The following is a 16,066-nucleotide window of genomic DNA, read 5'->3' on the forward strand; positions in this document are numbered from 1 at the left end:
TTGGTTGTCATCTTCACTTGACACACCGTTGTTTCTTCATATTTGTCTCTGGACCCTGCTAAATGGTCTAACTCATATGTTGCTCAGAGTTAATAATTTGAAAAATCAGCAGTTTTTTTCCTGACCTTTAAAATCTGTACTGGCTGCTTACCTTCTCAGAAATAATGCTAAAACCAAGGTTTTGTCTAGTAGAGGCAGTCCGAATTGCAATTGGATGCTTCTGTCCCTGCTTTTTGAGCCCAGTCAACTCGGAGTGCTGTTGACAGGAGTTTCGAGGTTGTGAGTGAAATTCCTGAATGTGGAAATCAAGAGTATGGAAAAAATAATACACTAATACACATAGCTGTGCTAGCTCTGCCTTTTGCCATTTTAACTACTGCCTTCTGTGCAAGGTCTGTACGCAAGGTACTGCTGACGGAGAGGGAGGCGAGGCAACGCAGACAGCTTGCTTTACCTACATGGGAAGAGCGTCCCTCGGGGTCTGAGTGCCAGCACATAGCTGAACCCGTATCTTTATTTGGCCCTATTTCAGGCAAGTATCTTTGTCTTCCTAAGGACTGTCTCTGAAAACAGATTGAATGAAAAGCAAATGAGGGAGTTTTCATGGCTTGGCTCTGGCTGTAAGTCACCACAGTAGTGCTTCTCAGATTTTAGAAGCTGATGTTTGCAAATTAATTACTTGGCCTTTAAATAGTTCCAAACCACCCAAAGTGCTCCATTATGTTAGCACAGGCTTGAGAAATAGATATGTATTACTAGCTAATTGAATAACATATGGTGTTGATTAGTGCTTAGCTCTTTTTATAGAACTCAATTAAAAAAATGACTGCAGTATATTTTGAGACTATGAGATGTCTGTTGGTTGCTTCTGGTAGGAGGGAACTGCTGAAACAAGAAATGATGAACTTTTTCTGTTTAGTTCATCTACAAGTTCCTTTAGGAACTTGTGGTTTGTGTGGCTGCGACAGGAGATAGGCTGGAGTCTCTTCATTTGCTGCAGTATTGAAATGCAGCCTTTCCTGAAAGATTGAAGTGCTCTCCCGGCAAAACAAAACAAAAGTCCAGGCTTTTATTTTCTGTGCTATTGCTCAAGGTATATGAATATACAAAGAGCCTATTTCAGATGGATAAAAATCTATTCTTACAGGGGTTGGTTTGCAGAGACGCATTTCTTGGGTGAAGTCCCAGGACATAGACATTAAGTTATAAAGCCCTCCAAACCCAAATAACCTTGGTCTCTTTCCACCTCATCCTTCCCAACTCCCCTAAGTAATAAATGTGGGGAGAACCTGCCTTTTATTTCTTTAACTTGATGCAGGTTTTGCTCAAGAGATTATTTTCCTCTTAAACTTTGCAAAAATCACCCAAGATGATGATGATTATCATTTTCTTATTTACATGGATGATTGAAGTGGTATAACTGCTAGCAGCAGTGATCAGATTGGGAGGAGCTGGAAGAATATGGAGAAACAATAAACAGGAAAATAAAGTGTTTCTCTCTCTGACTTAACTTTTTCTTTTTTTCTCCTGTGCTACCTCTTCTACTGTATTTTGTATGGATTTTTTGAAAAGAAAATTTGTTAAATAGTGGCTTCAAATGTGATGTGATGTGCGCTGTATGAGACAGACAGCAACAAGAAATACTGACTTTTATCCTCAATTTTATCACTGACTAGTAATTTAGCTCTTGGGTGTATGACTTCACAAACTCTTCCTTGCATTTTAGAAGCAAGTGATGGTTATTCTTGCAGTCCTAGAACTCTTAGTAGAAAAGCCTACCAACAGTGCAAAATTACTTAATGCATGTATTTTCCAGATTTTCATACCAGCTTTCATTGTATTATATACTATTTTGTATTTAATTTTCATCTGAAAGACAGCAAAATATGATAGACTCAGAACAAAGGAGGTCCTGAAAAATCAATTATTTTTAAAAAAGCCTTTCCACTCTCAGTAGGTTCTCATTCCCCAGTAGCTCTTCCACTGAAATGACGTTCATTCATCCATCCAGAGAAAACAGATGAGTCCTGCAGTGTATCCTGAAGGTTACTCGGGTCATTTGGGAGGGAGCTGCGTTTCAGAGATGCAGTGCTTTCACCGTGAGTGCCCTTTCACTGTTTTCCCATTGTTCATACATCTCATTGTATGCTTGTAACTGCCGTGGCAATGTGTAAAATAGACCATTAATGACCTAAATCACGCTGGGCTCAAAAACAGGAGCAGGTGCAACCCTGATCAAAACCAGAAGGCTACAGTGTCAGGAACACATCGTCCAGTGATAACAGGGATGGAAGAAGCAAAAGCTGTTTTATTTCTGTATTCCCGATCCTTCCCCCAGGCTGTCCTGCCCCCTCCATCCATGTATAAAATAGATGGCAATATGTTCATTCTAAGCTTCTCCCTGGGAAAAATTTCTAGAGCCAACATCTTATTCAGTGAGGTCAGTCTAGAAGTTGCAAAGGCAAGCTAGCTGTTGCTGGCTTCTTGGTAAAAGGGGTCATGGGTAGCCGATGCAGGAGTGATTTATGAGTAACATAACAGGTAAATAGGAATACTGTAGCCTACAGGTGTCCAGTTTTGGGAGGCTCCTGTAACGTATATTGATCCACAGTGTGGAAGAATTTCTTAAAAGGCTGATACAAAGGTCACTCTGCTACCATGACTGTCGTCAACCAGTAACATCCTATCACCTGAAAGATATAGCATCAAATTTATGATGTTCAAAAAGTTTGGAAGATTCCAGTTATTTCCAGAGTGGTTTTTGTGTAGTATGCCGATAACATTCCTCCAAAACATGAAAACTGACAAGGTGATAATTAGAGAATAAATTGATAAGCAATCAATTTATTTTTATTTTTTAAATGTTGTTCTAGCACCAGTTTCTTTGAAAGGAGCTGATACCTGTTGATATCTGAAAACCAGGTTTTCTTTTTAACTGCCACAGTTCAGTCCGTTTGATGTTTGAAGAGGCTATGATGACAGGCAGAATGAGATTAATCCGATCAAACTTGAGATCTACATTGTAGACATCTGCAAAGGAAGGGGGATGCATGTTTCCATGAACAAAACACCTGAATTTATAATTTTAGCGTACTTCATAGTGAGGTGACTCTTTCCATAGGCCCTGTTTGTGAGATTTACAGGGACTGCAGAGTCTAGGGCTAACTAACTGAGACACAAGCATCTGCGTCTTTCATGATTGCCACCTAAGTACATTTGCCATTTCAGTTTTGGAATGAAATACTAGAAATCCCTGAATATGGTAATTAGTGGACTTTCATCCTTAATGCCTTGTCTGTATTTTCTATCCTTTGGCTATTACAGGCAATGCATTTCTCGTAGCGACCTGTTGGGAAGTAGCTCCTTCCAAAGAGATGTTCTTTAGGATATACTGTGTCATTCATCAATTGCAAATGGTCTGTGTTGAGTACAACTGACTTACCTGCACAGTGATCTCTTACTCTGGGTTTTGTATACTCCATTGATCTCTTAAATGAATCAAAGTTATTTGACTATTGTGTACGCAGGATCTGAGACCCAGTGACTGGGATAGTTCCACACTGAAAAGACAGTCTGGAAACAAAACAATTAGCTGTAATACAAATGAGCAAAGCTTTCCTTCCATATTTATGAAGAGAAAACATGGTTTTGTCTTGCGTTTAAGAAGGTAAGGATTGTTTCATGAGAAGGATATAATTTCTAATCCTTTACATTCAAACGCATTTCAGAAGAGACATCCCCAGAGAGTAGCTGTGTTAGCTAAGCCAGCAGCACCACAAATTGTAGTTGTGCTGGTTTTCCACATGGGACAGTTTTCTACTTCACAAAGCTATAATGTCATGCAAAGTTCATTTTACTGGTAAGCATCATTGAGCCAAAATTGAGTTCAGAGCTCCAGGGTGGGGTGGGGGGGGGGGGGAAGTAAGCATTTATTTACAGTGCTATTTAAATTAGCTTGAAATTTTGAGTTCTTGATTATCTTGCTCATTCTTTTCTAGTTCACTACAGTCTTCCTTAGGACTCCTAAAGGTTGAGAAGTTATCTTTCTTTGGGGAAGGGGAGGGGGGAGGGAATATTTACCTGCAAAACTGATGACACTCTATATCGTACGCATCCAGTGCAGTGGAGATGAACTCTGTAATACAATGTCAGGAAAGAGGGTTTTCATTTAATGCCTATCAGTCTCCACATAGGATGAGCAGTTCAAACCAATAAGACATTGATAGCAATGAAAATTGCTTTTAAAATTAAGATTATGTTTTTTCTACCCATATTCCATGCAGCTTCCCAACAGAATAAACTAAGCCTTCTTTCCCTCACCCCCACCACTCAAAATTGCTGCCTAAACATTTCATTCCAAAAACAGAGGTGTACAATGATGTAGGCATATGCAGACACAAACTGAAAGTCTGTGTGCTGCATTGCAAGAACAAGTCTGCATCTGCATTAGTTGAAACATTTGTAGATCTTCCACAAGATTTCAAAAACTTGTGTTTTTTTCTTTTCTTTTAAAATACTATTTGGAGTGGTAAATTATATTTTAGAAGTATCTCAGTAAGTTATACTCTGGTGGATATCTCCCCCTTCTTTATATTTTGCTGTCTTTATTTTTTTATCCTTTAATGAGTATTGAGTAAGAATGACTCAGAATGTTTTAATCCTAAACTGCTTTTGTTTTTCCAAAACTTTTTGTCTTCATGTTTGGTTTTTTTTTTCCCCTCAAACAATTTGTGACCAATCAACATACTCGGTACTGCTACGTAATGTTGTAATGCACAGATGTTCACCTTAGTTCTTTAGTAGAGCCATTACATATTCAGAAATCACTGTGTATCTGTAAAGAAGATAGTGGCAGACTGTAGTCTAATATGTATTCCTGAAACTTCTGTTTCCTAATTGTCACTTAGTGTGCAATTATAAATGATCCCCTTCTTCCTCCAGATTTGAGGGAGACATGGCAGTGGGAAAAATGTATTTCAGTTCTAATGCCATCATAGCTTTCTAATAAAAGCATAAATCAAATGATAGATGCTTGATTCATTCATTTCCAGGGTGTAATATCCCTTGTTGTTTTACTGTGCCTTTATCTGGTGTGCATTTTTGTAATTTTTTTTTTTGTGGAATGAGATTAGAGTACAAGACAAAAGTATTCTATATGCCAAAAATAAGACTTTTGTAGATTAGGCTGTGTTGACTCGAATATTAAAGGGATGTTATGACATGCTAATACAGTTTATTAGGCTGCCAGCTTATCTGTGTAAATGTTTCAGAAGAAATTAGACGTGTACACAGTGTACAATGTTTAATCTACTACATTGTGTTTGCCTACAAAGTATTTCATCTTGGCTAGAAGATCTGTTTTATTATAGTAGTCTCGTGCCTGTATGACTAGTACTATAGGTCTAGAGATATATTGTACTTGTAATTTTAAAATCATACTGCTCTCTAGTGGGGAATGCTTTCAATGCAGAAGATTAATTAACGTACAGCATGTATATAAACTGTGATTTCTGAAAAGTTACTGTCATCTAGAGCAATTCAGTAAAACTAGTGCTATCATGTTAGCATTTTAATCTGTGTAATGCTTTGATTAAATACTGCATTTCTTAATTTAAAAATATTTTAGGTAGATGAGTATAGCTCTCTGGCATGAACAGTATCTCCAGCAAACTCCAAGGCTGAGAGGTTGATGGATGGCTGCTGCTTCCTCAGGAGAAACCTCCTCCTTCTATTAGGACAAATATGCTATATAACTGCTGTAGAAAAACCTCAGATTTTCTCCTGAGCTTCCACAGTCTCATAATGTCTTATGGGACCGTTGCGATTTGTCTATCAAAGTTCCCGTCATCGCTGTTGGTATAGTAAGTTTGATTTTAATAGAGAACTACTCTAATGCTGCTGCTTCTTGTCTTTGATTTTGTGTTGGAGTGTAATGTTTGGACTGGTTTCTCATCTCTTGCTTTAGATAGCTAAAATCCTAGGTAACAGAGTTGACTGTACACAAAAGCTGAACTAATAATACTGATTGAACTTGTTGAGTGAGATTTTAATCTACCGCGAGTGCAGAGCCCCTCTCAGAACTGGGGCTGTACTGTCTTAAATGAAATATGGTTCAGTTAACATAAAAGTACACAATACTAATTACATAGCAAGCAAATCTGAAAATTGAGATTGAAACTGTTTTGAATATTGATAGGTTTTAGATTTGCATCTTTAGATAAATTTGTCTTTATGATTTGATTGGAAAGCAGTAAATGTGTTTAAGTCCTTGGGAGGGCTGGCAAAACATTTAGCTGATGAAATTTACTATATTTGAAGCTCTCTCAAGAATGACTTGCAGTATTTTGGTGTAATCAGACCCAAATCTGAAGGCTTGTTTAGACTTATTTTTAGATGCTGAACCTAGGCTGGATCTGGGATTAAAGGCATCTGTAGCCCATTTTCTTGTGTTGCTGCAATTGTCTTTTTTTCATAGAATCATAGAAAGTTTTGGGTTGGAAGGGACCCCTAGAGGTCATCTAGTCCAACCCCCCCGGCAGCGAGCAGGGACACCACTAACTAGATCAGGTTGCTCAGAGCCCTGTCCACCCTGGTCTTGAATGTTTCCAGGGATGGGGCCTCCACCACCTCTCTGGGCAACCCGTTCCAGTGTTTCACAACCCTCATTGTAAAGAATTTCTTCCTTATATGCAGCCTGAAACTACCCTGTTTTAGTTTAAAACCATTACCCCTCGTCCTGTCACTGCTGTCTCTTTCTGTGATTTGTTAGCTAGAGGCGAAATAGTATCATCGTATTTAAGGCTGCAGTAATTTTGTCACTCAAAGTACAGATTAGATTCTTTAGCTAGACCTTCATTGATTCACGAAGTCTGGGAGAACAAGCAGTTTAAAGATTTATATGCTATGTAAAGGTCTCATCGAGATGCTAAGTTGGTATAATGTTTTACGCTCCTTGAATAGTAAATAAGGCTTGCAGTGCACAGAGCACTTCTTCACCTGTGCTATTTCTGCTTACTTTTAAGCACAGAAGCTCATGTTTACACTGGATTCACTTGAAGTTCTGCAGATGGGATTATCTTCTCGTTTTTGTAGTGGTTACAGTTTGGTATTAACTGAATCTAAATTAACTATTCTTAGAATTATAATCCTGGGAGGTTAAGATAAGAAACTAATAGAATGTGTTTATTTTTAATTTGAACTATTTTGAACCAGACAAATTACGAAATGATTACACTTGGCCTTGCAAGCATTCACAGGAAGTATAGAGGGGATGACTAGGGGTTGCTAAATACCTAATTAATAAATTCAAGAGTAAGGTCTATGCATTTAAGCTTAGCTGACTAAAATACAGGGGGGTTATTTTTTCTTTTGTCAATTGCAACATATCAAAATATGAAAGCATGGGAAACTGAGACTAACTCTCACCACACCCCACACCCCCTTTTTTTTTCCAACTTGAAAAATGCATCTTGTCTTTCTAAGTGGTAAAACATCTAAGAATTTGTAGCAATTAGTCAAGTGCAGTATTTGAACTAGGAGTAGGAGTGTATGTAATGGGACATAACAATAGTTTGTCATTCATGTAGAGTTTAACTGAACTATTTACTGTGTTTTTTATATAAAAAACCCCAAATGTGGTACCTGTGGACTTAATCCTAGAAAGGATTATAAAATATTTCTTCTGTAATAACTACTTGTATTTCTGCAGTGGATTGATGTTGGCTGGCTGCCACACCCCCACCCAGCTGCTTTCTCACTCCTTTTCCACACCAGGACGGGGAGGGGGGAATAAGATGGAAAAATCTTTGGGTTGACGTAAAGACGGGGAGAGCACTAACCGCTTACTGTCACGGGCGAAATAGATTCAACTAGAAGAAAATTAATTTAATTTATTGCCAACTAAAATAGAGTAGGATGGTGAGAAACAAAGACAAAGCACAAAAACACTTTGCCCCTCTGCCCCCTACTTTCTCCTGGGTTTAGCTTCACTCCTGACTCTTCTACACTACCCTCCCATCCCTGAGCAGTGCAGGGGAATGGAGATTGGGGGTTGTGGTCAGTCCGTATCACTTCATCTCTGCTGCACCTTCCTCCTCACGCTGTTCCCCTGCTCCAGCGTGGGGTCCCTCCCGTGGGATACAGTCCTTCACAAACTGCTGCAGTACGGGGTCATTCTCATGAGCTGTAATTCTTGAAAAAAGTGCTGCAGCATGGGTCCTTTCCATGGTGTACAGTCCTTCAGGAAAGGAATGCTCCAATGTGGGTCCCTCACAGGGTTGCAAGTCTTGCCCGAAAACCTGCTTCTGCATGGGCTCTCCAGGGGCTGTAGCTTCCTTCAGGGCATGTCCCCATGCTCTGGTATGGGGTCCTCCATGGGCTGCAGGTGGATATCTGCTCCACCGTGTTCCTACATGGGCTGCAGGGATACAGCCTGTCACAATGTTCTTCACCATGAGCTGCAGAGAAATCTCCGCTCCAGCATCCAGAGCATCTCCTCCCCCTTCTTTTCCACTCTGTACAGGGCTGTTTCTCTCACATTGTTTCAGCTGCTGCTCAGTGTTTTTCCCCTTTCTGAAGTATGTTGTCGCAGAGGTGCCACACCCGTGCCTGATGGACTCAGCTTTGGGCACTGGTGGGTCAGTTCTGGAGCCACCTGGAACTGGCAGTCCCCAGCATGGGACAGCCCTTGGGCTTGGCTTAAAGAGGCTGCCCCACAGCCCCCGCTGCCAGCACCTGGGCATCTGCATTCAATAGAGTTTCCCACTGAAGGTGACAGTTAAGATGTCATGACCTTCATCTAGACTTTACTGAGATTTCTGACAGCATTTGTAAGGTTTTTTCCACAGGATAATTCTTAAATAAACTAATCAAGTGATAAGATAGAAATAATAATAATACCCCTGCCTGTGACAAGTTGGTTCCAGTGATAGGTATAATAGTACCCCTGAACATTTAAAGATGTTCCCCTGAGTGGCTATGAAGTTACTGAAGTTAAACAGCAGAATGAATTAACGTGAACAGAAAGCAAAACACACAAGCAGAAATGCAGTGTTAAAATCAGAAAAGGCAAAGAGCTTGCCATTTGCTGGTTTGCAGATGTTGAAATCTTAATGTTTATTATTTTTGTATTACTCACCAATTTTCCTTCTTTTTTTTTTTTTCCCTCCCCCCCCCAGAAAACATGAAGAAGCCCTGGAGCGCTGATTTACCAGTTAATAACCATTTGTACAATTCAGATTTCACATCCGTCCCTGACAGGAAAGATGAGAAAGAATTAGTACCCGATGGCACTGAAGAAAAGAAGGAAAGAGAAAAGAAACACGCGAATTTCACTTTATGTAATGTTTGTAACATTCAGCTGAACTCTGCTGCTCAGGCACAAATTCACTACAATGGCAAATCCCATCAGAAGAGGTTAAAACAGCTCAGCAGTGGAAATCTCAAAAGTGATAACGGTGAGTATTAAAATATATGTATCTTTCGCCATGTTTTGATCTGAGAATTGCAGCAATGTGCAGTGATCTGAATATATACGAGTCTAAGCATTTTTTTTAATTCAGCTAACAAATCCTTTGAAGTTAAGGCGAATGCTCTGGGTGATTTCAAAGGGCTTGGGGTCGTTCCTAGCATGAGCATCTGGCAAATAGCTAAAGGTATACCATCTGTGTTGTTACAAGTGTTTTCATTTCATATTTTGCTTACATGATGATGTTGATTCAGATTCTTTCTCATTCCATTTGCGTTTTTATGGTTTTCAGCATAACCAGTGATATTCTGTATTTCAGAGTCTAGAAAGATTATACTTGTTAGGGACATGTTTGCTTTTAATCAATGTAAGGTGGTTGCAAAATAAATTGAAACAAATACATTCCACAGAACAAATATGTTCCCAAACTCATTTCACTTTAATTTGCTTATTCAGGGTTCAACCCGTAGCTAGCATAAGTCTGTTTAAAGAAGTCAAACAGAGGCGGAACAAAGGTTATTTTGATTTTAATTGATTTCATTGACAGCTTTGGGAAAAGCATTTTGTAGTAGGTGGCTTGTTTTCCTATCATCGGAGTTGTACGCCTCAAAGAAAAACATGTTTGTGGCTTTATGTACAGAAGTAAATCAGATAATAGAAGCAAATAATGGTCTCTGACAAGAAAAAACAGATTACTGTGTAATATTCAACTTTGCTGTACTATGGTTAGAGTTGTACTGTATTGTTCTATCTGCTTCTGTGCACCATGTCACAGAAATGATGGTCTTAAGGTGAATGTGCTGAGGACTTTCGGGCTTTCTTTCTTCAGACCACACACATTGCTTAACATTTTGTGCCATGAGTTGCTTCCTGCCCCATCTGCAGAAGGATATGCAGAATGTTAATCCTTAGACAGGACTGAAGAGGTATTTTAATAATCTGTGCTTTGTCCTGGCTTGAAGAGTTGGGGATAATGTGCGTATGTTGTTGAAGTGCGTTGGATGTGAGTGCTTTGCTATGTACGAGGTGTTGCTCATTTCCTTAAAACACAACAATAAAACAAACAAAATCCATAACAGAGAACAACACAAATAATTTTGTCTTTAAGTAGCAGGACTGTAATATTTGGCACTGTTCATAGTTCAGGCTCAGGAAGAATACCACTACTATTAGTAGGAGCTGTGAAAATCTGTAAGGAAAGATTGATTTCCTGATTGATTAAAGGTGCAATATGGTTATCCACAAATGCATTCTTTCTATGACCGAATAAACACAGCCTAATGTTATTGCTATCTTCAGTTGGGGTAAAATTGTGTTACCATTTTTGTTAGCACAATTTTGCCAGTGGTAGAAAGTTTTTTTTCTGCAGTTTGTTTTTTTCCTTTAATCCATGATAATGAAAGAATTAGTAATTAAGCAATGCTGAAATTGGTGTCAAAGGCTTCAATCGTGCTTCAACATTTATATTCTGGAGAGGATAACAGTAGCATAGCAGCATATTTCTTATTTCCTGCTTGAAAGTATCCCTGTGTTGTGTGTAGCTGCATCCATCTGTAGTCAGAAAACAGCTGATTGTCTGTCTAGCTCTTTGATGCAAAGTGCGTTTTTTGGGAGGAGGTTGTCTGAAACTTCAGGCTTTTAAAATCTGGCAGATCTTTGAGTATCCTCAAAAGTAGTGCTCCACTGAGAGAATGATGTAGGGGAAGAGCATAACGAAGTGTTTTTCGCATGTCACCAACTTTGAAATTTTGTTTTTTTTCAGACTGAAAGTATGAGTGAAATAGAGACCAATATTAAGTATTTGTTACTCAAAGTTAGAACTGAATGTTTCAGTAACCACTGTCCTCGCGCTTTGACAGACACTCTGTTTGAGATCCCTTTTCTAAGCCAAGTAGAAATTGGAACCTGACAGACCTTCCACAATGACAGTTTTTGTCAAAACTGGTATATCTGAAATATGGGCAATGTTTTTCGGACAAATGATTGTTTTGCTGATGAGACCCTAGCAAGCTCAAGTGACATGTGAGCATGACTGAAGAAAACTATGACATGACCCTTTCAGTTTATCATGTGCATATAAACGATGCTTTTTGAAGGTCAATGATGTAACTGAAGTAACAGTTAAACATGCATAGTACTGTTTATTCAAAGTATGTCAGTAGATATACAAATATCTGAGGGGTGGGTGTCAGCAGGATGGGGCCAAGCTTTTTTCAGTAGAGCCCAGCAACAGGACAAGGGGCAATGGGCACAAACTGAAGCACAGGAAGTTCCGTCTGAACACGAGGAAGAACTTCTTCCCTCTGAGGGTGACGGAGCACTGGAACAGGCTGCCCAGGGAGGTTGTGGAGTCTCCTGCTCTGGAGATATTCAAGACCCGCCTGGACAAGGTCCTGTGCAGCCTGCTGTAGGTGACCCTGCTTCGGAAGGAGGGTTGGACTAGGTGATCCAGAGAGGTCCCTTCCAACCCCTACCATTCTGTGATTCTGTGGTTGCTTTATTCATGAGAACAGTGTTACTTGTGTAGAAGTCTGATAGTTGCAGAAGACAGCTGTTATGCTCAATGTCCAGGTTAATGGTCTAATCATTCTTGAGACTAAATTCTGCTGTAAATTAAAACTAAGTAAAGGCTCGGCTTCATGAGATTGTCTGCGAAGGCTTCATCATCAGTGGTTATTCATTATATCTCATGCTGAATGAGTGAAGTGCTTGCACTACACACCATAACACCCCATTTCTGAATACAGCAATTCATGGACAGTACTATGGATTGCATATGCTTTTGCAAAGTTGTGTGCTCACATGGAACTAATGTACATGGGAAGGTTGGGAAAATTATTGTGACTTCTCCTTGTTTTGTTTCATCTCTTAATTACTCCCACAAAGCAGGATGGGTTTGTGTATTTTATATCAAAAGGGGTAATAGAAATGGAAGATTGATTTATATGAAGCAACAGCCCATGTCTTGTTCTCAGATAATTTGCAGTGGACTGCTGAACAGAGGTAAGGGTCAGCTGTATTAGCATTTGACTGTGTAATTTAAGCTATCCCGCCATAGTCATCATCTTCAAACTGTGTGAAGTAGCTTTTATCTGCTGGACGTAAATGATAGATCATGTTACTATACTTGAATATGCCTGCATAATTTCATGAGGTAAGTTGCTTTTGCTTAAGCATAAAGCCTGTTAGCCTCTGCAGATACGCAATTAGTAAATAATGTGCATTGTGGCATTAAAAGCAGCATTTCTTTGCTGCTGTATTGTTATCTCTGCAGAATTTGAACAATTTACCAGATTTACTTAAGGGGTTTTTCTAGTTGCTAATCTGTCAGTTTGGCACCTTTACTGTACAATACCCACTTGGCTTCTTGGGGCAGAGCAGCCTCAGAACAGCACACTGTGCAGTCACAAAAATGATGTGAAACCATTGTTTCTTGTGTCGTTACTTGGTAGAGTGATTTGTGATGACTTTAAGAGGACATGGTGAGACATCAGCTCTTCTATTACTAAACTCTATGTGCTTGTGGGTAATAGAATTTTCTGTGTTCCTTCCTCCTAATAATTGCGTTTTATATCACTTAAAAGACTTCTCACACTTTCCTCATTACACCCTATAGTGTATTCTTCTTGCTGGTGACATTTTTGCCTTTCTGCTCTCATACATGCAGTAGCAAGGTGACAAGGAAGTCCGTGAAGATTTTGAGTAAGTTTTGGGATTAAAAGAAGGCAAAATGCATATCTTATCTGGTCTGCTGATGCTGTGCCGCTTCTCACAAAATCAGCCTGGATGTTGTGGGAAGAAGTGACCTCTTGTGGAAAGTGGTTTATTCTGACCAGCAGGAGTAAGAGCCACATTTCTACTGATGGAATGGAAAAATAACTGTGGATGCAGATGTATGGCAGTACCAGTGAGAGAGCTGATATTTCTGATTTTATGTAAACCAGAAATTCCTCCGTGCTTCCTTTTGTGTAAATTGCTGAATCAGAAGTGAATGAGGCATGGTTAGGACAAAAACTAAAACTGCTTTCCTCTGCAATACTTTCCTCAATACATTAGATAACCAGAGGAAGAATAATGAAGGAGATGAGAAATGCCACAAAATTCACAGAAATCCTTTCTCTTTAAAAAATGATTTCTGAAACATTATTCTTTTGAAACATAGGAGCCAGTGAGGCATTTGGCGGTAGTTTCTTTATCTAGCTCTCTGAATTCATAACCCAGACAAAAGACAATCCAGTTCAGCAAGTTTTATTTATTTTCTTTTAAAATAAACCTGCCTACAACTTTTTTCCAGTGAAATTTCATCTTTGTAAAATTTTGTTGTAATGTGAACAAGGCCAGTGAGTGCATAAAAGCAAGCAAGGGAAAAGATCAGAATTAAATATCAATTTTTTTTATCCCTTGATAATTGTAAAAAGCAAATCTCTTAATTCAGTGCTTGATATTACTTAACAATGAGTAACAATTTCATTGTTAGTTATACTGAAATATGTACTAAAATATGAGCAAAATTTATTTCACGCTTTTTTTTTCAACCGCATTTGGTGGTCGAATGTAGTTTCCTGCAACAACTCTTGAGATCACAATTTGATAATATCTATGCAGTAAATTTTTGCACACTGGTCAGAGAAAATATTTAATCTTTTCAACTCTTTTTTTTGTATCCAAATCCTGGATTTTTACAGTCCTGCAGGTAGGAAATCCAGACAATTCACCTGAACCACTTGAAGAGTCTCCTTCCTTTCACTTTTCTGTTGCCGGTTCTTTTCTAGTTCTGTGCTGCAGCTATGCTTTACCACCTCTGCTGTCATGTTTTTTTGATCATGAAAACTGGCAACTTTGGGGTAGACGGAGTCTTACTTTAAGCTGGTAAACTACCAGGCTACAGCTTTCAGGGAAGTGGTGTTGTCTGCTCTTTTCATTGAGGAATGGAGGAAATGTTCATACAAAGCATATTCTCTTTCAGAGGAGGGATTTTCTGTTAAATTCCTGGAAAACAAATACTATCAGAGAAGCTTGAGATGTCTCTGGAAGTCATTTCTCTTGCAAACTTTTTTTTTTTTAAATGTCACGTTCTGATGCAGAGCTTCATGGCCAGTTAATAGGAAATCCAATGTGAGTTACCCTCTGGTTTAAAGCCTCTAGTTTGTGGGTCATAGATGCCAGTATTTTGTAAAGAAGGACAGCAGGTTCCTTCTGGGTATTCTGTAATACCTCCCAAGTGTCAAAGCTGGAGATCTCTGGACAAATAGGACTGGCTGAGGGCAGTGTGTTGTCACTTCTGCTGCTCCCAGATGTAAATCTTTCTTCTTATTCCAAAGCAGTTGTCTGTTTTAATCATATTCCTATTCCAGTTAGTGAACTATTAACATAGTTTCTGCTTTTAAGGGCACTTTTGCAAGCAAGATATGCTTTTAAAGCAGTACTTGTGTTTGCAGAATTTACTTCTTTTTTGTTATATTAAGAAATGTAATACGCACCATATATGATGCCATAGTTCAGCACAAAGTTTTATCGCAAGGTAACTTGTGTATCATTGCATGAATTAAGCTATAAGAAGGAAGCAGCTCAAACCAGCCACGTGCATGATGTTCATATTTCCCCTGATAAGCACAGTAGGATCCTCTTGGCTTTGTGAGTATACAAAAAATGACAGATAGATGGTAATTGTGGACAAACACTTTAAATGTGTGCAGATATCCATTGTAGACTTGCTATAGTTATCTGACTGCTACGTATTACAAATAAATACAAAGGGATGTTACTAAATTTTGACACAACTTAATTGTAGGTAAACCCTAGTGTTGTAAAAAGTTGTGGGGGAGGCTGGGGAGAAAGTTTAATGAGTGCACCTGGAATAACTTCAATAATGCCATGCAGTTACGAAGGTTACACATATTTTAGCTGTCTCCAAAACATCCTTTATACTTAGCAAGTTGTCTCCATCCATAGGACATGGGTGTTTGTTCCTGAGAAATTCTACCACCATGTCGGGCAGCTGAAACAAGTTCAGAAGTGGGTCCTTACTTTGCCAGCTTCCAGCAAACCTGGATAGGGTTTCTGATCGCTACGCTAAGGCAGTGGGGCCTGAGGTGCTTAAAGGTGTCTTCAACAGCGCACAAAGGCTGCTGTTATATGAAGGTTAGAGGGTGAAAATCTTCACCCACTGTGTGCCTGCCTGCTACGTTTAATCCTCTTCCATACTTCCAGAGTTCTTACTCTGTAAGTTCCAAACGTTGTTCTCTCACAGTTCATTTTTTCTTTTTAGCCATTTATGGCCTCATGTCTTCAGGACTTCATGTTGCTCCTACGTGTACAACACTTTTTCTTTTATGTTGAAAAATAATTGCCCTTTTAGTCCTCAAATCTGTGCTTAACGTATGCTTGCAAAAAGAAAGAAAGCTGTCATCTTGCTCTCTTTGCACCTCTGCTTAACATTCATAGCCTCTTTCTAATCACTTTTTCTTTCTTTTTTTTTTTTTCCTCCTCTATGGTTTCAGGTTAGAACCTGCCATACACCTTGTTTATCCAGACTGGTTTGTTTCTCAGTTTTAAAGTTAATGCTGTTTTACAAAAGTGTTTTCTTAATGTTTGATGCTG

The 16,066-nt window shown here is 39.0% G+C and overlaps 1 protein-coding gene across 1 annotated transcript in view; it reads left to right on the top strand.

Moving 5' to 3' along the window:
- Positions 1-16,066, top strand: part of ZNF385D (zinc finger protein 385D) — a 440,279-nt gene that overhangs the window by 81,040 nt on the left and 343,173 nt on the right. Inside the window, exon 2 of the mRNA XM_075419033.1 lies at positions 9,177-9,455. Within this exon, the coding sequence (XP_075275148.1) occupies positions 9,177-9,455 (279 nt within the window). The remainder of the gene's footprint in view (positions 1-9,176; positions 9,456-16,066) is intronic.

The sequence above is a fragment of the Opisthocomus hoazin genome, chromosome 4, assembly GCF_030867145.1.
Source record: "Opisthocomus hoazin isolate bOpiHoa1 chromosome 4, bOpiHoa1.hap1, whole genome shotgun sequence".
Taxonomy (NCBI): Eukaryota; Metazoa; Chordata; class Aves; order Opisthocomiformes; family Opisthocomidae; genus Opisthocomus; species Opisthocomus hoazin.